At 60.1% G+C, this 21,144-nt stretch overlaps 2 protein-coding genes across 8 annotated transcripts; both read left to right on the top strand.

Moving 5' to 3' along the window:
- The first annotated feature begins 143 nt into the window (after positions 1 to 143).
- Positions 144 to 6,494, top strand: Yjefn3 (YjeF N-terminal domain containing 3). Of its 6 annotated transcripts, XM_006995484.4 has the most exons (6): positions 144 to 252; positions 3,471 to 3,579; positions 4,704 to 4,814; positions 4,923 to 5,036; positions 5,112 to 5,262; positions 6,243 to 6,494. In XM_006995484.4, the coding sequence occupies exons 1-6, from the start codon at positions 188 to 190 to the stop codon at positions 6,446 to 6,448; spliced, it is 756 nt and encodes a 251-aa protein (XP_006995546.1). In that variant the 5' UTR covers positions 144 to 187; the 3' UTR covers positions 6,449 to 6,494. The 6 variants fall into 6 exon arrangements, with proteins under 6 accessions (XP_006995546.1, XP_076409159.1, XP_076409158.1 ...); XM_076553043.1 differs by lacking the exon at positions 144 to 252 and having other exon boundaries at positions 2,467 to 3,579; XM_076553044.1 differs by having other exon boundaries at positions 4,923 to 6,383.
- A 386-nt stretch (positions 6,495 to 6,880) lies between these two features.
- Positions 6,881 to 13,884, top strand: Cilp2 (cartilage intermediate layer protein 2). 2 transcript variants are annotated; one of them, XM_006995485.4, is made up of 8 exons: positions 6,881 to 6,991; positions 7,655 to 7,753; positions 7,929 to 8,201; positions 8,624 to 8,779; positions 9,694 to 9,972; positions 10,165 to 10,273; positions 10,722 to 10,879; positions 10,969 to 13,884. In XM_006995485.4, the coding sequence occupies exons 1-8, from the start codon at positions 6,928 to 6,930 to the stop codon at positions 13,326 to 13,328; spliced, it is 3,498 nt and encodes a 1,165-aa protein (XP_006995547.1). In that variant the 5' UTR covers positions 6,881 to 6,927; the 3' UTR covers positions 13,329 to 13,884. The 2 variants fall into 2 exon arrangements, with proteins under 2 accessions (XP_006995547.1, XP_076409136.1); XM_076553021.1 differs by lacking the exon at positions 6,881 to 6,991 and having other exon boundaries at positions 7,555 to 7,753.
- The last annotated feature ends 7,260 nt before the right edge of the window (positions 13,885 to 21,144 follow it).

Genomic DNA, 21,144 nt, shown 5'->3' with positions numbered 1-21,144 from the left:
TCTCTGATCCCTTACACCTGTCTGCTGCCCGGACACCTCAGGGTTAAGTCACCCTGTGCTTTGGCCAATAGCTGCACGCAGCGCCTCCCAGGGCCTGCTAATCAGGCGCTCAGTCACAGGGCTCCGCCCACCGGACTTGCTTAAAAGGCAGCGTGGAGCCAGCTTGCCTTTGCTTGCCTTTGCGGCCATGAGCAGCAGTGCATGCACCGACAAGGGCCCGGGAGAGGCGCCCGAGGAGAGGCGCTTTCTCAGGTCAGCAGGTGACAGGGGGCTGAGGCCAGGGTGGCAGGCTGGAGGCAGGGGAATGACTGGGGTGGGCCCTAGGGTCTGCTGGGAGCTTGCAGGTGCAGCAGAAGTCGAGTTGCCAGGGAAACCGCATTCCAGGCAAGCCGGGCCTCACAGTTACCCTCACTGTTTGAGATACCAACCTGAGGGCCTTGGAGTCACACAGAGGCTTTGAATATCAACTGCCACTGGAAGCCAAGAAGGTTCAGGGTGGGGGCTGTGACCCTGGCTCCATTTCAGGGCACAGAGACCATGTGTGCAGGTCACCAGGTGAGCAACGGTGATGGGTAGACGTGTTGGGGAGAGCGCCTGGGGTGCCTTGGCTGAAGGGTTCCTTGCCCTTCTAGAAATGATTTGGGGTTGTCCGGCCCAGTTCACTTTTCAGACCTCAACACTTGGCCTGAAAAGAGACCCTAGCCTTGCTGTCCCTGTCCTAGGGAATTTGGGGGGGGGGGTTCCCCCATAACAGCCTCCAAATAGCAGATGGGCTTCCCTGCTGGTCCCATGAGCTCTCGCCCACTCTGTCCACCAGGATTAACCACTGCCCTGGTTGGGTTTTCCCCTGGACTGCCTACTTTCAGGAGGAGACACCCCCCCCTCCCAAAGAGATGACTGTCGGGCAGAAGTGGGGTCCGAGCCTTCCACGGTGACGGGTGTGCTTGCCGGTGGGGCCCGAGGTCCACATCGGAGGTCTGCCGCCGTTTCTCTACCTCAAGTTTTGGAGACAGTCTCTCACTGAACCTGAGGTTGACTGGTTTCTAGATGGGCTGGCCAGTGAGCTCCACACTCCCCGCTTGTACCTGGCCAGTGTGTCACAGGCACAGCTCCTGCACCCGGCTGCTTCTTGTTTTTTCTGTGGGTTTGGGAATTAAACTAAAGTCATCCTGCTTGCAAGGCGAGCCGTTTACGAACGTAAGGCGTCTCCTCGTGTGTGTGTGTTGCACAGTGGCTGTGCAGGTGAGAGGCACTGGGTTCCCTGGAGCTGGAGTGACAGGTGGTTGTGAACTGCCTAGTGTGGGTGCTGGACTTAGTCCCCTGCAAGAGCACCCCTGGCCTTTAACCACCGGGCCACCTCTCAGCCCTGCAAACTTGTTTTTGAGGTAGAATTCTAGCAAGCAGGCCAGTTGGCTAAGGGCTTGTGATGGTCCTGCCTCACCCACTAAGTGCTGGGATTCAAGTACGTGCCACCGTGTCCGAGCCCGGCCCACACTGGATGTGTCGTCCCAGAAGCTGGGCAGGTGGCCCAGGCCCTTCATCGAGGTGCGGTGCAGTGCCACACCCTCTTCCGGGTTTCTGCTCTGCCCCTGTGGTCCCGCCCTCCTAACTACACTGTCTTCTCTGTGCCCTGCTTTCTTTGTGTGTGTGTGGGGGGGTTCTCTCTGTGTAGCCCAGGCTGTCCTGGAACTCACTCTGTAGCCCAGGCTGGCCTCCAGCTCGGAGACCCGCCTGCCTCTGCCTCCTGAGTGCTGGGATTAAAGGTGTGCGCCACCCCCCACCATCTCTTGTAGCCCCTGTCAGGAAGCCTGTGTCCTACACTGTGCTCCTGGTCTGAGGGCAAGTGTAGCTTCTTGGGTGCCTCTCGAACCCATCCTCCACCTTGAATCTTCTGCCTGTCTCTGTAACGCAGACATCCACCTGCCTCTGCCTCTGAGTGCTGGATTAAAGGCGTGCGCACCGAGCCCTGCCTGTCCTGCCCCTCACACATCCTGACTTGTTCCAGCGCTCTCACTTCTTGCTTTTGCCTTCTTCCAGGATGCCCTGACTGGCATCTCTTGGCAGTGACCGCTGGCCAGTAGGCACCCCCACCCCAGTGCACAGCTGGAATGTCAGGGGAGAGCCGTTGGCACCAAGCAGACCCTGCCTACCCCAGCCCTGCGCTCTGGTGCTGAGTACCTGCCCTGCAGCAAGCGGAGCCCCCGCCGCTGCCCTGGCTCCTGGCTCGCTGACTTTGCTTTCTAAAGGTCTTCCCTAGTGCTAGGTGTGGAACCCGGACCTCACACATGCTTGGCAGGTGTCCACATGTGCAACATCCAATTGCTAATGACTTGTGAACAGACTTATAATAGATTATGTAATCTATTCTTGCCTTCAGTTAGTTCTGTCAGAGGTAGCTGGAGACGGCCCTCAGCCAAGTGGTGGTAAAGCCATTTGGCCCAGCAGCCCATCTCTGGCCAGGTAATCTTTCTTTTCTTTTCTTTTTTTTTTTTTTTTTCCGGAGCTGAGGACCGAACCCAGGGCCTTGCGCTTGCTAGGCAAGTGCTCTACCACTGAGCTAAATCCCCAACCCCTAATTTTGTTTTTTAAAGATATGGTCTCATGTCCATCAGTAGTGGCACACACCTTTAATCCCAGCACTCGGGAGGCAGAGGCAGGTGGATCTCTGAGTTCAAGGCCAGCCTGGTCTACAGAGCGAGATCCAGGACAGCCAGGGCTACACAGAGAAACCCTGTCTCAAAAACACAAACAAACAACATAGGGTCTTACCATGTAGCCCTGGCTGGCCTGGAACATGATATATATGTCCTTAAACTCACACAGATCTGCCAGCCTCTGCGTTCTAGGTACTGAGATTAAAGACATGGGCTACAAAGCCAGGTTCAGATATCTTAATTTCATTGTCCCTGATGATGGGCCGTCAAGGTGAAGGTCCCACTTTCGTTTTCCTGAATGAGCTGCTAAACTGCAGTCTTCAAAACCCACTGTCACAAGCCTCACTCACTGCCCCCTCCATTGTTTTAGACCTTCCTCATTCATGGATTCCTGTGTCAAAAATCAACTCACCTCCCCATCAAAATCTTTTAAGGTTTGGGAGTGTGTGGGCACTCCAGTTATAAATCTGAAGGAGGAGAATTGGTTCGATGACACCCTGGGATATGCAGTGTAGGGGATCAGTCTGCATTCAGAATCTTTCCTTCTGATTCTGGGTCGCTCAGCTTTGGGGCGGGGTGGGGGGTGGGGGTGGGGAGACGGGCGGACACGACACCTCCGATGAGCGACATGTGTGTCTTTCACCACCAGAGTGCGCGCCTCTGGCTGAGGCTGCCATTTCAAACCATGCTTGTGGGATGGGAAAGTGGGCAAGAGATAATGGACCTGCCACTGAGGCTCCTCGTGGGTCAGGACGGGCCAGAGCCTTCAGCCAGGTCTGGGCAGCTCCTGAGCCTGTTGCCCGACTCTGCCCGCAGCACCTCGGAGGCGGCCGCCCTGGAGCGCGAGCTGCTGGACGAGTACCGCTTTGGGCGGCTGCAGCTGGTGGAACTATGCGGGCACGCCAGTGCCGTGGCTGTGACCAAGGTACCAGCTCCCTTGGCTTGGGGCTACTTCACCTCATCGCTGGGGTGGGGAAACTGAAGTACAAGGCTTCATTTTCAGGCTCGCTGCCAGAGAAGGCAGAAGTGGGGTCCCCAGAGACTCAGATGGGGGAACATCTACAGGGTGGGGCTTGGGCCCTCAAAGCGCAGGCCTGGGTCCCCTAGAAGTATGACCTACCTGACAGCCATCTGAATACCCCTAAATGCTCCCACGAGGAAGCAGGTCCGGAGATGAGCAGCATGGTCAAATGAGGTCTGAAGCAGGACTCAAACTAGATGTATCCTGCTCAGCTAAACCTTTACCCAGAGGTGCCCCCAGTATGACGGGAGAGTATTGATGCCAGAGGTGCTAGCTGTGAGGCCACTGAGCCTGGCCTTGGGGTCCTCCATGAACAGGAGCAATTCAGTTATAAATGCAGACACCCAAGGAAGAGTATGTCCCCTCTCTGCCTGTGTCCGCCTCTCCTTCCTTTAAATTTTTTTTTAAATTACATTTATTGCCCTGCCCCCATGTGAGCGTGTGCATGTGGAGCTCGGAGGGCGTTTGTGGGGAGCCAAAGTTCTTCCACCGTGTGGGTCTCAGGAAAGAAATTCGGGTCCCTCCCTAGGCTTGGTGGCAAGCTCCCTTACCTGCTGAGCCACCTCACTGGCCCTCCTTGGTAGTCCAGGCTGCCCTGGTGGAGGCAAACAACTGCCAACTTCACAGTTGGAGACCTGAGGCAGCAGGACTGGTGTAAGTTCAAGACCACCCTGAGCAAGAACCTCTCACACAATAACACAACAAACCGTGCAGACCGCGCTTCTGAAATAGAAGGCAAACAGGAAATACAGACAGATGGTCTAGGCGCCATGCTTGCCCAGTTTCAGACCTCACTCCAGGATCACCCCACTTTTCACTGTAACTTGGGGGTAGCTAAGCAAGGAGAGTGGGGATGTGTCCAGAGTGTGTATGGAGTAAACAAACCACACTGGGCCTGGGCTCAGAGGCTGGGTCCCCAGTCTGGCGGAGTCAATCTGCCCTGCACGCAGACCACCTCTTGACCATGGCTCCGTCCCTCCGCCTCAGTCCCCTCCCCACCATCGAGCCACCCTGTTGTGCTGTCGCAGGCGTTCCCCTTGCCCTCGCTGTCGCGCAAGCAGAGGACGGTGCTGGTTGTCTGCGGTCCGGAACAGAACGGCGCTGTAGGGCTGGCATGCGCCCGGCACCTTCGGGTGTTCGTGAGTAGCAGGGTCCTATGGGGGGGGGGGGCAGAGTTGGGGCTGGGGTTCCGCTGGGGACAGGGCTGGGGTCCCGCTGCAGCCATCACCGGACCCGGGTTCCCCCAGGAGTACCAGCCCAGCATCTTCTGCCCGGTGCGTTCAGCCGACGCGCTGCACCGCGACCTGACCACGCAGTGCGAGAAGATGGACATCCCCTTCCTGTCTTTCCTGCCGGCCGAGGTCAGCTGCACCCACTCTGACCCCGCCACGGCCCATCTGCCATCCAGGCCCCTGACACCTCCCCACTCCCCACAGGTGCGGCTCATCGATGACGCCTACGGGCTGGTGGTGGACGCAGTGCTAGGCCCCGGAGTGCGGCCGGCGGAGGCGGGTGGGCCCTGCGCGCGCGCGCTGGCCACGCTGAAGCGGCTTTCCATCCCGCTCGTGAGCCTGGACGTCCCCTCAGGCATGCCACCCAGGGGCAGCCTGGTCACCCTGGCCTGTTTTCCCTATCCACCTCTTCCAGCCTCAGTGTCCCCCGTTTGCGCAGGCGCGCGCGCGCACACACACACACACACACACACACACACACACGCCCCTAGCCTAGGTTTTCCCCATCCAACTCTTTCAACCTTAATTTCCGTGTCTGCCCTCATCCTGTTTCACGCCCATCCTAAGGATGGGGAAGTTACAAGTGGCTGCCCCAAGTGACCCCGTGTCCTCTCGGTCCGAGTGCCCAGTTAAACCGGCACCACCCACCGCTGGCCCTGCTACAGGGCAGACGTGAGCTCACTCCTCAAGAGACCACGCCTGCCAGGGACAAACAGCTTCCCAGCTCTTTGGAGGCTGCGTGGAAATGTCCCCAGCTGGAGGGCCCCAGAGCCATCCTAGATCATATCTAGAGACATATCTAGTCTGGGGAGGGGGGTAGGCTGCAGGTGCACGGGGGTGGGGGAGAGGGACCCTGCCGTTGGAAGCCTCTTGTCAGAGAGAGGAGCAGGCAGCTTCCGGTTAGTGTCTGAGGCAAGGAGAGAAGCGCTTGTCCCCTGACAGAGGTGACAGACTCCTGTATGGTTTGGGGACGTCCCGGGCTGGAGAAAGACATAAATCCGGTGGGGAGGTGGGGGCACAGTTCTGAGGGAGGAGGTCTCAGGTCACAGTACAGGGTGGGGACCTGATCCGAGAAGGGAGGCTGAAGTCAGACGAAGGGACAGGGAGTGAGGAAGGTCTGGTCTGAGCAAAGCGGCTTCGGTCCGGTGGGGCAGAGGCTGGGTCTTGCCAGACAGGCGGGGGAAACCGTGTAATCCGAGGGCGGAGGCGGTTCTGCGGTCAGCAGGTCTGACCGCTCCCCACGTGTCGGAGGTTGAGGCACCGGACCTGGAGGGAGACAGGGCAGACCCGGTCCGGCAGCCGCGGTCCTCCCAGCTCCCCCTCTTCCGCCCTCAGGCTGGGACGCCGAGGCTGGCGGCGACGCGCAGGACGCGGTGCAGCCCGACGTGCTAGTGTCCTTCGCTGCGCCCAAGAGCTGCGCCGGCCGCTTCTCCGGGCGCCACCACTTTGTGGCCGGCAGGTTCGTGCCTGAGGACGTGCGCCGCAAGTTTGGCCTGCGCCTGCCAGAATATACCGGCACCGACTGCGTGGCCGCGCTGTAACTGGCGCGCGCTGGGACCCGCACCAATAAACATCACCACCACCTTCTCCTCTGCCTCCTTTGTGCGCCAGACCCAGGGTGGGCGGGTGGAGAAGGAACTTCCTTCGGAGAGGAGAGGAGCTGCGCGGTAGAGCTTCCTAGAATAGAGGGTAGACCTGGGTGGGACTTCCAGGCTGTCGGGAGTGGCCTAGAGTTAACTCAAGACCGAAGTTAAACGCGATAGAGAACTTCCAGCCGCCGAAGCAACTTCAAGTTTAAGACCAAATGGCGCCTCCCACGCGGCGCAGGACCCGGTTGGAGAAGGCGGAGGGGGAAGGCGGGACACACCGCAGTCCGAGGGCGGAGGCAGCGAAGAAGAGCAACCTCCTACGGTTTACAGGGCGTGGCTTTCGTCCGCGTCCCGCCCCCACCAGTCCCTAGTAGCCGCCGGACCCGCCCCAGTCGGATCCGAGCGCTTCGCCGAGCCGCTGCGACCTGGCGATGGCGTCACCGCTGCCCTTGCTCTGTCTCTGCATCGCAGTCGCGCACCTAGCGGGAGCGCGAGGTGAGATGCCCCGGGACCTCCGAGAGTGACCGCCCTGCGCGCAGAAAACGGGGTGGGAGGCATCTCACGAGCTTCGCAGAAAGCGCCGGAAAGAGACCTCTTCCATCCTCTCCCGGGATAGAGCACCAGGCCAAGGCTTTGAACCCTAAATCGCCAGGTTTCGAAACCTGTGCGAAGTGGTCGGAGCCGTCCCCCCGCGGGCTGGTGACAGGCCCACTTCCCAGGAAGAAGGGGTTCGCCTGAACCCGTCACCCCTCCTAGTCCATCTTGGAAAGTTGGAGGCCAGAGAAGCCAAGTACTTCTCTGTTGGTACCTTGAGTCCCACCTAGAGAGCCCGGGAAGAGTAGAACAGGAGGAACTTCAGGAAGAGAACGCAGCGGTGTGCGGGCAGACTCACTGCCGAATGCATGCGACTAAACTTGTGTTTGATGAACATCTGGGCCTGGAGGGGCAGAGTGGGACATAGTCACCCAACCGCTGGAGAGGGGTAGGGCTTCAGGGTCCGCTGCTGGTAATGGGACTAGCAGCCGAGGGGAGGGCGCTGCAGTCCCCAGGGCTAGGGTTCAGTTTCCTACCCCATGAAGCGCAGTGGTCACGACTCCCTTGTCGCACCAGAAGGGGGTCTCAGCAGCCCCCATCTTGCACCTCCTTGCACTCCTACAGACGCCACCTCTACCGAGGAGCGCACTGCAGCCGCCCAGGGTCTTCCAGGACGGCCGCCAGACCCCAGCCAGCCCTCGCCAGCCCTGGAGGACTGGGAGGGTGAGTCGCCTCTGCAACCGGCCTGTGTGACCTGGGCCTGGTGGGGTTATGGGGGAGGGTGGGGGGAGTGAGGAGTCCTTGGACATCGCAGCTCCTGGAAGCCCTGACCCAAGGGGCCCAAGCTGCAGGGGCTGGAGGGAGGTGGGGGCCCAGGCTCAGCACGCGGTGCCCGCAGAGGCCAGCGAGTGGACGTCGTGGTTCAACGTGGACCACCCGGGAGGAGATGGCGACTTCGAGAGCTTGGCCGCCATCCGCTTCTACTACGGTCCCGCGCGCGTGTGCCCGCGGCCGCTGGCGCTGGAGGCGCGCACCACAGACTGGGCGCTACCGGCCTCCGTGGGCGAGCGGGTACATGCCAACCCAGCACGCGGTTTTTGGTGTCTCAATCGGGAGCAGCCGCGAGGCCGCCGCTGCTCCAACTACCATGTGCGCTTCCGCTGCCCACTGGGTAAGGGCGCGGCCGGTGGTCCTGGGCGGGCGGGAACATAGAAAGTGTGACCCTGAGGAGTAAGGCCCAGTGACAGCAGGGCCTGGATGTCCACCCAGGTGGGGCCGTGTGGGCATTGGTTTGAGGGGAGGAGCTGGGCGCAGGTGGCACGTGGTGCATGCCAGGACCCCATAGGCCCATCCTGAACTGCTCAGTGCTGGGGGGTGGCTTGAGCCCCATCGTGTTCAAGACCGATGGGAAACAGCAGGGCTAACCAGGAACGCACCTGGCGGGGAGCCGGGGGAACCGGACTCACAGTCCAGAGAGCCCACTGCGGGGGTGAGCCTCACTCACTGCGGGGGTGAGCCTCACTCACTGCGGGGGTGAGCCTCACTCACTGCGGGGGTGAGCAGCTCCACCTCATCTTCCCCCTTGCTCCGCAGAGGCCGCGTGGGGCGCATGGGGCGCGTGGGGTCTCTGCTCCAAGAGCTGCGGTCCAGGCCGTCGCCTGCGCCGCCGCAGCTGTCAAAGCTCGTCTGGGGATACGTGTCCTGGGAGCCCCCAGGAGGCGCAGAAGTGCGTGAGGTCCCGGTGCCCAGGTAGGAGGGACAGGGCCTACATAAGGAGCCCCGAGGGCTGGACTAGTTGAAGCGGGGGCCCTGAAGGGCAGGGCCTGAAAAGGGACACAGGCCGGCCTAGAAGGGCCCAATATTGGCAACCGCTTTCCTCCTCTGCCGGATTGGGCCGTGACTGCGCACAACCGAACGCGGTCTTACTGGGCGTAGAATCCTAGGCCCTGAACTCGCTGCAGAGACCATGCAAAGGGGTAGGTGGATGCCGGGCAGGTTTGGGCAGACTTGGGGGTCATTTCCCCCGGTGTACACACAGATAGCCCCGTGTGCAGACTGAAGCCAGCGGCACACTCTGAGCGCACGCATTCAGCATTCAGCCTCCGCCTGTCCTGCTCGCCCACGCAGACACGCGCTCACACCTTGGCAGACTCGATGCCCAGGCCCTCCCAGGGCCAGCCAGGAGGCCAGCCAGAAGGGACTGGAAATTCCACTCGGGCCTGGGCTCCACAAACATGGTCTGCGGACAGCTGCAGCCAGGCCCTCATAGGGTGGGGGCACGAGGTGGCCAATGGTGGGGACCCCACCCCACCTGGCGCCTCTGCTCTCGTTTCCGCTGTAATTTTCCATCTCGCGGAGAAGCAGCAGCATTGGAAGTGAGACAGATGTTGTCCAAGGCAGCCCCTCGCGCCCAGCTCCTGCCTAGGTGCTCCCGGGGATGTCCTCGCCATCTTTTATGAATCGCCTCTTGGGGTCCCTTCCTTGGAGTTTCTTCCCTGCGCCTCTGGACCCAGCTTCCTCCCCCTGGTCCAGCTGTGCGCACTCATCCCTGTCTCCAGGCTCGCTCCAGCCACACCGAAGCCCCAGGGGAGTCGATGGGGGCGGGGTTTACACGTTTGTAGAATGACTGAGTTCTCTTGCCCTCTGCACCCCATGTCCCCTAGGGTGTAGCTCTGACACCTGCGGGTGCCCTGACCACATCCTCTCGGGCTCAGTGGTCACCCCGTCTGGGCAACAGCTGGCCGGAGCCAGGGTCTTCCTTCCAGCCCGACCTGGCACAGTAGCCATCAGTGACACCCATGGAACCTTCCGGGTGCCTGGAGTCTGCGCTGGCAGCCAGGCCAACGTCAGTGCCCAGATGAACGGCTTCTCTGCGGGGACAGCCCAGGCCCACGCCAACAGCTCCAACTCAGCCACGGTCACCATCGTCCTTAAAGCGTTAGGTGAGTGTCCTTGCAGCCAAGAACATGGGAGTGAGGGACAGAGGAGGACGTTCCAGGCCAAGGGGGAAAAAACAAGACGTGACTCACTTGTGGACAGTCCAGGGTGAGGCGGGCTGTCCCTGCGAGAATGGGAGGAAAAGGGGGTCTCTGGGGTACAGCAGGGTCGGAATTGGCCATCTCCTGTCCCCTCAGGGAAGCCATACCTGTTAAAGCACCCTGAGTCGCGAGTGCGAGAGGCAGGTCAGAAGGTGACCTTCTGCTGCAAGGCTTCGGGGACCCCCATGCCTAAGAAATACTCCTGGTGAGTGTCTTCACCAACTCAGGGGACTGGGCCGGCGCTGGGTTGGCAGGAGTTCTGTAACCCTGTGGTACTTATAAAGCCTAAGGCACGGTGATGAACACCTGATCCCAGCGCTGAGGCAGGAGGATTGTGGTGAGCTTGAAGTAGTGTGGGCTACATGGTGGTGGGACCATGTCTCCGAAGAAGAAAAACAGAGCAGGCCTGATGGGCCAGCCTGTAGAGGCTGGAGGATCAAGAGTTCAAAGGCAGCCTGGGGTACACAGCGGTGTCTCAACAAAACAAAAACCTCCCAGGAGAGAATGAATGCCCGCCTCAGTTTCTCCTTTGTTCAGAGTGCAGAGAGGCCCAGGGAGAAGGCTGAGCTTCAGGAAGCCACTCCCTAGCCCTAGTAACCGAGTAGTCGGGCCACCATCCCTAAGATCCCTGCAATGTCATCCACCTTCTTCAGGTTCCACAACGGGACGCTGCTGGACCGGCGCCAGCACGGGTCCGGGCCGCATCTGGAGCTCCGGGGGCTTCGCGAGGCCCAGGCGGGGGAGTACCACTGCAAGGCCTGGAACGAGGCTGGCGCCGTGCGCTCCCGCGCCGCCCAGCTCACGGTGCTCGGTGAGCGGCCCGGCCTCGCCCCACCTGAGCCCAGCCCACGCCCCCAACCTCAGTCCCCCTCCCCTGACCTGGTTGTGTGGAATCCCCAGCTCCCGGCCAGCCAGCCTGCGACCCCCGGCCTCAGGAACACTTGATCAAGCTTCCGGACGACTGTGGCCAGTCCAGCGACAGCCCCGCCTACCTAGACGTGGGCCTGTGCGCGGACACGCGCTGCCCGGGCCCCGTGGGCTCCAGCCCTCGCTGTGGGGACGCGGGCTCTCGCTGCTGTTCAGCGCTGCGCCTGGAGAGCAGGGAAATCCGCTGCTCCGGCTACGTGCTCCCGGTGAAGGTGGTGGCCGAGTGTGGCTGTCGCAAGTGCCTGCCCCGTCGGGGGCTGGTGAGGGGCCGCGTGGTGGCTGCGGACTCTGGGGAGCCCCTGCGCTTCGCCAACATCCTGCTGGGCCGCGCTCCCATCGGCTTCACCTCCTACCAGGGCGACTTCACCATCGAGGTGCCGCCGGCCACCGAGCGCCTCGTGGTGACCTTCGTGGACCCGAGGGGCGAGTTCGTGGACAGCGTCCGCGTGCTGCCCTTCGACCCCCGCGGCGCCGGCGTGTACCACGAGGTCCGTGCGCTGCGCAAGGCGGCCGCAGTGCTGCTGGACGCGGAGCGCGGCGGTGCAATCCCTCTGGGCGGCGCGGAGGAGGAGGCGGCGGCACCAGCTCTAGGCGAGCTGGTCTTGCCGCCCGGGACCTTCCGATACCCCGACGGCCGTCCCTACGCCGGACCAGTAGAGGCGCGTGTCACCTTCGTGGACCCTCGTGACCTGGCGTCGGCGTCCGCGGCGTCCAGCGACCTGCGCTTCCTGGACAGCTCTGGCGAGCTGGCGCCACTGCGCACCTACGGCATGTTCGCGGTGGACCTGCGCGCGCCTGGCTCCGCCGAGCAGCTGCACGCGGCGCGCGCGGCCGTGCGCGTGGACGCCGAGCACGTGCGCATGCCCGGCCACGCCGAGGCTCTGGCGCTCTGGTCGCTGGAGCCGGAGAGCGGCCTGTGGGAGGTGGAGGGGGACGAGCAGGGGGGAGGCGGCTTCCGGCGCGAGGAGGTGGCGGCGCGCGTGCGCAGGGAGGAGCGCGCGTTCCTCGTGGGCGCGCTCACCGTGCGCGAGCGCCGCCTCTTCAACCTGGACGTGCCCGAGCGGCGCCGCTGCTTCGTGAAGGTCCGCGCCTACGGCACCGACCGCTTCGCGCCCGCCGAGCAGGTGCAGGGCGTGGTGGTGACGCTGCTCAACCTGGAGCCCGCGCCGGGCTTCACGGGCAACCCTCGCGCGTGGGGCCGCTTCGACAGCGCCGTCACCGGGCCCAACGGCGCGTGCGTGCCCGCCTTCTGCGACGCCGAGCGGCCCGACGCCTACACGGCTTTGGTGACCGCGACCCTGGGCGGCGAGGAGCTGGAGGCCGCGCCGTCGCGGCCACGCGCGACCGCAGCCGCCGTGGGCGTAGCACAGCCCTACTTGGAGCGCCTCGGCTACCAGCGCACAGACCACGACGACCCAGCGCTCAAGCGCACCGGCTTCCGCGTGAACCTTGCGCGCCCACGCGCGGGCCGCGAGTCCGAGGCGCACGGGCCCGTGTATCCGTGGCGCCGCCTGCGCGACTGTGAGGACGCGCCGGTCACCGACAGCCACTTCCGATTCTCGCGCGTGGAGGCAGACAAGTACGAGTACGACGTGGTGCCGTTCCGTGAGGGCGCACCCGCCTCGTGGACCGGAGACCTGCTGGCCTGGTGGCCCAACCCGCAGGAGTTCCGCGCGTGCTTCCTGAAGGTGCGACTGCAGGGCCCGCAGGAGTACATGGTGCGCTCGCACAACGCGGGCGGCACCCACGCGGCCACGCGCGGCCGCCTCTACGGCCTTCGGGACACCCGCAGCGTGCGCCACCCCGAGCGCCCCGGCGCCTCGGCCGCCTGCGTGGAGTTCAAGTGCGGCGGCATGCTGTTCGATCAGCGCCAGGTGGACCGGACGCTGGTGACTGTGACCCCGCAGGGCAGCTGCCGCCGCGTGGCCGTCAACACGCTCCTGCAGGACTACCTCGCCCGGCACCCGCCGCTCGCTCCCGACGGCGACGACCTAAGCGCCTTCGCTATGCTCGCCCCGCTCGACGCGCTCGGCCACAACTATGGCGTCTATACGGTCACTGACCAGAGCCCACGGCTGGCCAAGGAGATAGCCATCGGCCGCTGCTTCGATGGCTCCTCCGACGGGTTCTCCCGGGAGATGAAGGCGGACGCGGGCACGGCTGTCACCTTCCAGTGCCGTGAGCCCCCCGCCAGGCCCAGTCTCTTCCAACGGCTGCTGGAGAACCCAGCATCGGCACTGGGTGACGTCCGCAGGGAGATGGGTCAGGCCACCCGGGGTGCCCAGGCCCAAGCCGGAGATACCGACCCCTTGGGCGTGCGCCCGGGACAGTGACCTGGTCCACGACCTCACTCCTCCGCCTCGCTTTAGACTCCGGTGTCTTCAGAAAGCCTTGCCCCATTTGTTCCCAGGCTTCCGGGTCCCCTCTCCTGCCCAGAATTTGGTCAAGACAAAAACTCCAGGATGGTGATGTTTTGGGCAGGCAGCCGAGGCTCTGTGGTGAAGCCAGGGCTGGAGACATGGTTGTTACCTGAGGCCGGGCCTCACTCCTGCTGAGAGGCAGGTTCTGGCTCACTCCCAGGCCCTGTCCTTGATTTCGGATGCCTGGGTCGCAGCCTGTTTGTGAGCTTTGTGGGACTCCCTGCCCCAGCTTTGGTTCTGAGGTCATATTTATTGAAATAAAGTTCCAGTGGGTGGGTGTGAGTGGGGGTCCAGGTTGGCCCCATGGAGTGTGGGGAAGGTGCTTTGGGGTCCCCATGCAGTGGAAGCTAGGGCTGCAGGGGGCGGATGCCATGGTGCTTGGGAATGCCCTCGGCTGGGGACAAGGTGCTATGGGGCTCAATTAAAAATGCTGTATTCCCGGCCTGTTGTGTCTTTTGAAAAGGATGGGGCTGAGTGGGTGGGGCTGAATGCTACACACAAGACAACCTGAGCGGGCTGTGATCCCAGCACTGAGCCGCTGAGGCAGGAGGATTCTGATATCCAGCCTGGGCTACAGAGCCAACTCGTCTCAGAAAACCAAAACCCACCAAACAAGGCTTGGAGGCACACAGAATCCTGGGTTTCGCAGCTCAGGGACCCCCAAGTGGCATGCTACACCTGTGCCAGGCACCTGGCTATGAGCCAAGGCCCTGAGCAGAAAACAATATGTAACAGCTGCTGGCTGGGCCTGGCTGGGGGCCAAGAGCTATAGGACAAGGAAGGGCCCTGTTGGGGACCCCCCCCCCCAGGTAATAGCCATACCACCATTACTGCCTTGGACCTCCTCAACAGAGTCCACTGTGCTGGCCTGGGTACCTTCATGCTGAGAACCAGCCATACTTTGGCCAACTATGCCAGCTAAAGGCACCATTGGTGCCCTCCTCGCCTCAGGTGATGGGCAGTCAGGACATGGCAGAATCTGGACCTGCTCAAAACTCCAGTGGGGGACTACAGAGATGACTCAGAGGTTAAGAGCCGTGGCCAATGTTCCAGAAATCCTGAGTTCAATTCCCAGCAACCACATGGTGGCTCACAACCATCTCAGAGGGGTCTGATGCCCTCTTCTGGCATAAAGGCGTACATGCAGATAGAGTACTCAGACATGAAATAAATATTCAAAAAGAACTCCAGTGGACGAGCAGGCTGACTCCACAGCACAGGTGTGCTGGTCATGCCCCCATTTTCCAGAGAAACTGATGTCTGGGTTGTGAGTCCCAACAGGAGTGCGGCTTCCCAGAGACCCTTTGTGATCCCTGCAACTCGACCTGGAGAGAGTGGGGGTCCCTGGGAGAAGGATCATTTTGGTTTGAGATCTCAAAACCATGTCGTCAAGATGACCTGATCCTCCTGCCTGGATTTCCCAGTGCTGGGATGACAGGTGTGTGTGCCCAGTTTCTGTAGCAGCAGGGACGGAATCCAGGGCTTGGTGTACACTAGGCGAGAACTCTACCAACTGAGCCCTACCCCCAGCCCCAAGAAATAGTTATAGAACTCTGACGGGCTAACTTCCTGGAGGCAGGGTCCTGTCAGGGAGCGGAGCAGGGGCTCCTCCTCACCCAGGGCTCCATACCCCTCCTTATTACCCACCGTGCAAGTTTGGGCAGCAGCCAAGCACACAGGATCCCCTTTAGGGTCAACTCCTGTGGACCCCGGTTCCTCCCCATGTGGCCACCCCACAGATGTTTCCACTTCAGACTCTGCTTAGGCCTGGCCACTCACATGCTCCCCTGTGCGGCAAGCGCCTCCTGGCAGGGGTCATTTTCACCCACGGCAGGAACACCTTCCCGTACCCCGAGGGATGTGGGTTCCAGAGGGCCAGGAAAAAGCTGGCAAATCCAGACCCCGGCCTCTGAGGTGGCCCCAGGGCTCCGCTGGAACTAGACAGGCAGCTTAGAGCCGTCTCTAAAACCCAGAGCTGTGGTCAGAGCGGCCTGGGGGAGCCCAAGGTAACCCCCACCGCTGCAGCTCCCCAGCAGCAGGAAGGGGAGCCTGCTGCAGTCCAGGCCCCTAATGAGGTGTCCGGTCATCTTGCCAAATACCTTTCATTGAGAAAGTGTTGGGGCTTCTTTAGTTGCCAGCTGGGTTTTAGGGGGTGACTGGCCTGGCCCTGGTCTCTTTGTTAGTGTGGGGTGGGGTCAGTGGAAGCCTCTCTCTAGCTGGGCCAAGAGGGTTGTGGACCTCTTCCCCTCTCTGCCTGTTCACTGACAGGACAGCATCCCCCCAGTTTCCACACGAGGAGATTGAGACTCCAAGAGAAGGGGTGCCGGCCCGTACTGGCAGCTGCTCTGGCTTCCATCTACCGTGGTGCTCAGACCCAGCCTCCCTCTTGGAACCTCAGCCACAGCTTCTGGAAAATCCATCACCCCCTCCACCCCCAGCAAGGCTGCCAGGACGCGCCCCTTAGCGGGGGGTGGGGTGGGGGGGTAGGGATCAGGGCCAAGACCCTTCAGAGACCCGGGTCCTGCCACCCTGAGGTCAGCTCAGGGCACAGGAGGCCCAATGTCCCGCCCCCGACATTTTAGATTTTATAATTTTAGAACCAGGGGTTCTTAAAATTCCTCACACTGTGGTGTAGAGAGAAATCTTGGACCAGTAAAATACTTAAAACAAGTCTGAAAACAGCAGACTCCAGGAGGAAGGACGGCAAGAGAGCCGAGCACCGAAGGCTGGCGGTGTGGCCCTGGAGACTGGAGTTGCTTTGAGGGAGCTTAATGTACACGGAGTGCATTGGGGGCCCAGGACTAGCTTTTAGGGAGAAGGGCTGGGTCCTCTTTCATAGCAGAAAGCCTCAGCCAGTGTGGACACTCTAACCTGGAGGACACAGCAAACAGAAACCATTTCTGTTTGGTTTTGGAGACAGGGCCTCATGTAGATCAGGCTGGCCTCAAATTCACTATGCAGCCAAAGATAGCCTTGAACTTCTGATCTTTCTCCTTCTACCAGGAGCACTGCAGAACAGGTGTGAGCTACCATGCCCAGCTAGGAACTGGGTCTTGAAGGATGCGTAAGGGTTTGGCAGGGAGGTGGGGTAGGCAGGGCATGGCGGTGGCTGGCATAGCCTGCGGTCTAGGGGAGCAGTTTCCAGAACAAGAGACCTCCAGAGGGGATTTATTCTTTCTTTCTCTCTGTGCATTTTGTACATGTGTGGGCAGGCATGCTTATGTCACAAGAGGATGGAGGTCAGAGGACAACTTTGTGGGGTTGATTTTCTCTCTCCTCCTTCGCGTGGGTTCCAGGCTTGTGCGTCAGGCATCTTTACCTGCTGAGCCGTCTTGCTGGCCCAGTCTAAGTTGCACAATTTATCAGGACCCCCCCATTTCCCCATGAGCTCTACTTCACTGTTAGTATATGCTTCTCTGGTGGCATGGGGGTCTGTTCTTCCCACATGGCCCAGCACCCCCTCGCCACAGCTCAGCCCTGGCAGAACATCTCTGCCTCTTCTGTAGGGACCCTGTGGGCCTGGCGCGGCCGCCCACCACTCCCCCACCCTCGGTCTCTCTCATTAGCCGCAGGGATGGGTCTGTCCTGGTCTCAGACCCCGAGGGCTGAAGCTGGCCTGGCAGGCACTGGCTCCAGTTAGTGGGAGATGCAGGGACACCACTGGGGGATGATGCCTTGGGGTGGGAACAGAGATCACGCCCAGGCCCCAGGTGGGGGCGTTAGCAGGTGATCAGGAGATCAGCCTGGGGAGAGGGGACTCCGAGCTGTTGGACGTAGACATGGGGAGACAGACACGGCCTCACCCAGGGCCGCTGTCCAGGCCAAAGAGCCAGTGTGTCCGTCAGAGCCAACATGTCTGTCATCAGGCCCGAGGTCAGGCTTCCCTGGCCACGCCCTATCTCTGTCCCTTACAGTCAGATATTCCCTCCCTTACCCCCCAGCACCTCTGGACCCCTAACTAGTGTCTGTCATCCTAGGGCACCTGCAGGTGCACCAGGCAGGACACCGTCACCTCCAAGGAGCCCCATGCCTCAGGTCACACCACACCCACCTGTGCCCCCGTCACCTCAGCCTAGGATGCTGGGACCAGTGGCCTCAGCGTCTCTCCTATTATGTCCTACAGAGTCCAGCTGCCCACAGCTGGGTGCACTGGGCACATCCCACCCTCTGAAGCCCAAGGATGGGGTGGGCTAGGGGAAGCCCAGGCCTCCAAGATCCCAGCTGCTTTTGCAGTCGAGACCAGACTCCCTCCCTGTGCTGACTCAGGCCTGGACCAGGCAGCGGCGCCAAACCTCAGCTATGTCCTCAAAGGCTGCCTGGCCCCAGACGGTGCTGGAGCACGCTGAGCCAGGCTGAGGACCAGCCAGGCAGAGGTGAGGCCACAGATTCCACTCCCTCTTCCTGCCTGAGGGTTTCTGGAGACATGAACCCCCAGAGGGCCAGGCTATCCCCGTCTGTTTCATGAAGTGTATAGGTTAGCCCACTATACACTATACGCTCACACTATAGTGTGAGGAGCCTGTGTGGAACACAGATACACATAGGCATGCACACAGGGCACACCCTACTCCCAAGATGGCTACATGTAGAGCTGTGCTTTGATAATGACCCCTAGGAACCCCAGTCAGAAAGTCAAGGCAAAACAAAAACTCCTTCTCGAAGGGTCAGGGTCTGGAGGATAGAGTGTTTTCAATGTGGGCTTTCAAGGGTGAAAGGGGTTTCCCAGACTAGACTCAGAGACTCAAGTCTTGAGTTTGTGAGGGTTTCAGGCACCTGAGTAGGGTGTAGGTGAACTTTGATCCATGACTTTGTCCAAGGACCAGCCTCTGCCCCTAGGAGCTTCAAGTCTGGAGCTTGAGGCAAAGCCATGCTCAGCAGGAACTGCCCGGGTATGTGGACGTGACCTTAGCACTCAGCTGGCCCTCAGCTGGGTTAGACCTTGCCAACACTTGAACAGAAGCTGGTCACTGCCTGCTTGATGCCAGCTGGGACAGGGGCTTTCATGTGGCTCAGGCTGTCCTGGGACTTGAGAGCCTTCTGCTTCACATCACCAGTGTGGGAATAAAGGTGTGTGCCTATGTCCTAATGGATTCCTATTCCCAGCTGGGGAGACCGAGGCAGGGACAGCTGGGACACAGAAACGGGTCACACAGACAAGTGGGCCCATCGCACACAACCCTGGAGTGCACACTCAGCCGGCTACCACCCCAACCCAAACTGACTCTAAGGTTTAGAAGCCCAGCCAGGCACAGTGGCACATGCCTGTCCTTCCAGCACTTGAGAGGTGGAGGCAGAAGGATCAGGAATTCTGTCATCCACAGCTATTGTAGTGAGTTCGAGGCCAGGCAGAACTACATAGAGAGACCCTGTCTCAAAACAAAAACTATTAGAAAAGGAAATAACAGCTAAGTAGCTTTAACCAGGGCTTCTTGTAGGAGGAGAGCCTGCCTCAGGCTGGGCAGCCAGACCTTCTGGGAGGCCCCGGCCCCGGCCTGGCCCTGCTACTGTCTGGCCAGGCTGAACACAAACACGAAGTGGCTAGCCCTACGGAATCTAGGTTGTGGTCAGGCTGTGGCTGAAGAGGCTGTTGGAAAAACACGAGGCCCACGCGGCCAGGCCCAACTTCGTTTCATCCGGCAGGAGCGGCTGCCTGGCTGGGCACTGAGGAATGTCGCTGGCAGGCCACCTGCTGCTGGGCGGGGCGGTCGCAGCCGGCCTGATACTGGCGACCTGGGTGTCCTGGGATAACAGGCCGAGCCCCCCATGCCCACCCCCGCCCCACCTGCCTGCGGCGCCCTCTACCGCGGAACTCGTACCTTTGCAGCCCAAGTCCTCTTCCCACAGGAAGCGCTGGCATGCTGCCCTTGGGTCAGGAAGGGCAGTTCCACCTCCACGCTCCCCTCCCCCGACACCTGGGCTCTGCTAGTGTTCAGCCCCTTTGGGCCCAGGCTAACAGTCACGCTTTACAGTTATCCAACTGTGTGTTGGATGCTAAAGCATTTTCCTGGCTTCCGCTCACTGACCTCTCCCAGAAGGCTGTTCCTGTGACCTCCCCACACTACATATAGGGAAATTGAGGCTCAGAGGGTTTCCTTCCAGTCTTTAGATTGTTGGTGGAGTCTGGCGACAGGATTTAGTTTTTTTTTTTTTTTTTTTTTTTAGGTTGATGGCTCCCCCTTGTGACTAAAGACATAACTGCAGTCTGGGCCCTGCTTTTGGGTGACTCTGGTTTCTTCTGGCAGCGTGGGGCTTGAGTGCATCCACGATGGGTCATGAAATTCTTTTTTTTATCATTAAGAAATTTTAATGAGTGAATACTGCAAATGTAATCAATGAATACCACAAATGTAATTAATATCATGAGTATAATTAATTAATATCATGAGTGTAATTAATATCTTGAATGTAATTCATGCCACTGAATTGTGAACTTAAAATGATTACAACTGCAAATATTATGCTCATTAAAAAAATAAGGTGGAATGTAATCACCATACATTATATGTGTGTATGAAACTGAAGACAGCGATGATCTAAAATAGAAAGTGGAGATGGTGTCCTGGGCCTGTGAGGATGCTGGACCATCAAATTGTGTAAACAGGCAAATTGCATACTATGTGAATTATCTGTCAATAAAGGTTTTATAAAACGTAAAAAAAAGAAAAAAATTTCTATTCATTTTACAGATCAAACAAACATCCCTCTCCCCCCCCCAGTCCACTCCCCATTCCCACCTCCTCCCTCCTCCCCCCCAGTCCACCCCCCATTCCCACCTCCTCCAAGGCAAGGTCTCCCCTGGGGAGTCAGCAGAGCCTGGCACACTCAGTTAAGTCAGGTCCAGGCCCCTCCCCCTGCACCAAGGCTGTGTAAGGTGCCCACCATAGGCACCAGGCTCCAAAAGCCGGCTCAGGGCCATGAAATTCTTGAAGGTAAAGCCTGCCTTCTCCAGTTAGACGCAGGCTCGCTCCTACTTGTCCTTGCTGTCTCAGATTCCCCAGCAGGACTAACCATTGTTAGAAGCCCTGGCCTCTTCAGGCCTCTGCCTAGAATCCCCCAGTGAGGGGCTGGAGGCAGAAGTCCTTAGGTAAAAAATTTGCCAAATAGGCCAAAAAATTTGGTGGAGGAAGAGAAGTGGGAACCCCTGAACGTTTGACCCTCCCCTCAGCCAGCCCTGCTTATTTATTACCCCCACAACGACCTGAGGCTGGGAGCACAGGTCGGGGGTTCACCTGAGGGGATCCTCTGGGGAGGCCTGACCATGCTTGGGGGTGAAGGGAAGGGTGACAGGTCAGCTGCTGTCCTGACTCCATCCACCAGAGGGCGCCCTTGTCTACAGGCTGGAGGCCCGTGTGGCTGGAGGTCCCTGTCCTCAAAGGAACGCACTTAGTATTTTGTCCTGCGGCTTGCTTCTCCTCAGGCCCTCTTCTGAGGCATTTCCATACTGTCTGCATCTAATTTGCATGATCCCCTTATTTGTGTCACATTTGCATCTAATTTGCATGGCTCTTCTCCGCCCCCCCCTTCCTCCAGCCAGTTTTCCTGAGGAATTCTATCTCACGCAGTTCTCCACTTAGAGGCCAAGAAAACTTGCGACCCCAGCAGGGTTCACAGGGATGTGGGGCCTGTCAACAGCTCTAGGATGATGCTGGCTCTTGCCAGCTTCCTGGGGCAGCACCATTCTCCACCTATTCGTGTGCCTCACCTCACACAGAGAAGCTTCCAGAATCTG

Source organism: Peromyscus maniculatus, chromosome 17 (genome assembly GCF_049852395.1).
Source record: "Peromyscus maniculatus bairdii isolate BWxNUB_F1_BW_parent chromosome 17, HU_Pman_BW_mat_3.1, whole genome shotgun sequence".
Classification (NCBI taxonomy): Eukaryota; Metazoa; Chordata; class Mammalia; order Rodentia; family Cricetidae; genus Peromyscus; species Peromyscus maniculatus.
The sequence above is the reverse complement of the archived record's forward strand: the minus strand, read 5'-3'. Positions and strand labels throughout refer to the sequence as shown.

What these genes read in the sequence shown, in the direction of transcription:
- Yjefn3 (XM_076553040.1), top strand. Translation starts at nt 3,274, where the DNA reads ATGAGCGACATGTGTGTCTTTCACCACCAGAGTGCGCGCCTCTGGCTG. An exon ending in GTGCCGTGGCTGTGACCAAG is followed by an intron (nt 3,580 to 4,703) that starts GTACCAGCTCCC and finishes GTGCTGTCGCAG; the next exon opens with GCGTTCCCCTTGCCCTCGCT. An exon ending in CCCGGCACCTTCGGGTGTTC is followed by an intron (nt 4,815 to 4,922) that starts GTGAGTAGCAGG and finishes GGGTTCCCCCAG; the next exon opens with GAGTACCAGCCCAGCATCTT.
- Cilp2 (XM_076553021.1), top strand. Translation starts at nt 7,570, where the DNA reads ATGAAGCGCAGTGGTCACGACTCCCTTGTCGCACCAGAAGGGGGTCTC. An exon ending in ATGCCTAAGAAATACTCCTG is followed by an intron (nt 10,274 to 10,721) that starts GTGAGTGTCTTC and finishes CACCTTCTTCAG; the next exon opens with GTTCCACAACGGGACGCTGC. An exon ending in CGCCCAGCTCACGGTGCTCG is followed by an intron (nt 10,880 to 10,968) that starts GTGAGCGGCCCG and finishes TGGAATCCCCAG; the next exon opens with CTCCCGGCCAGCCAGCCTGC.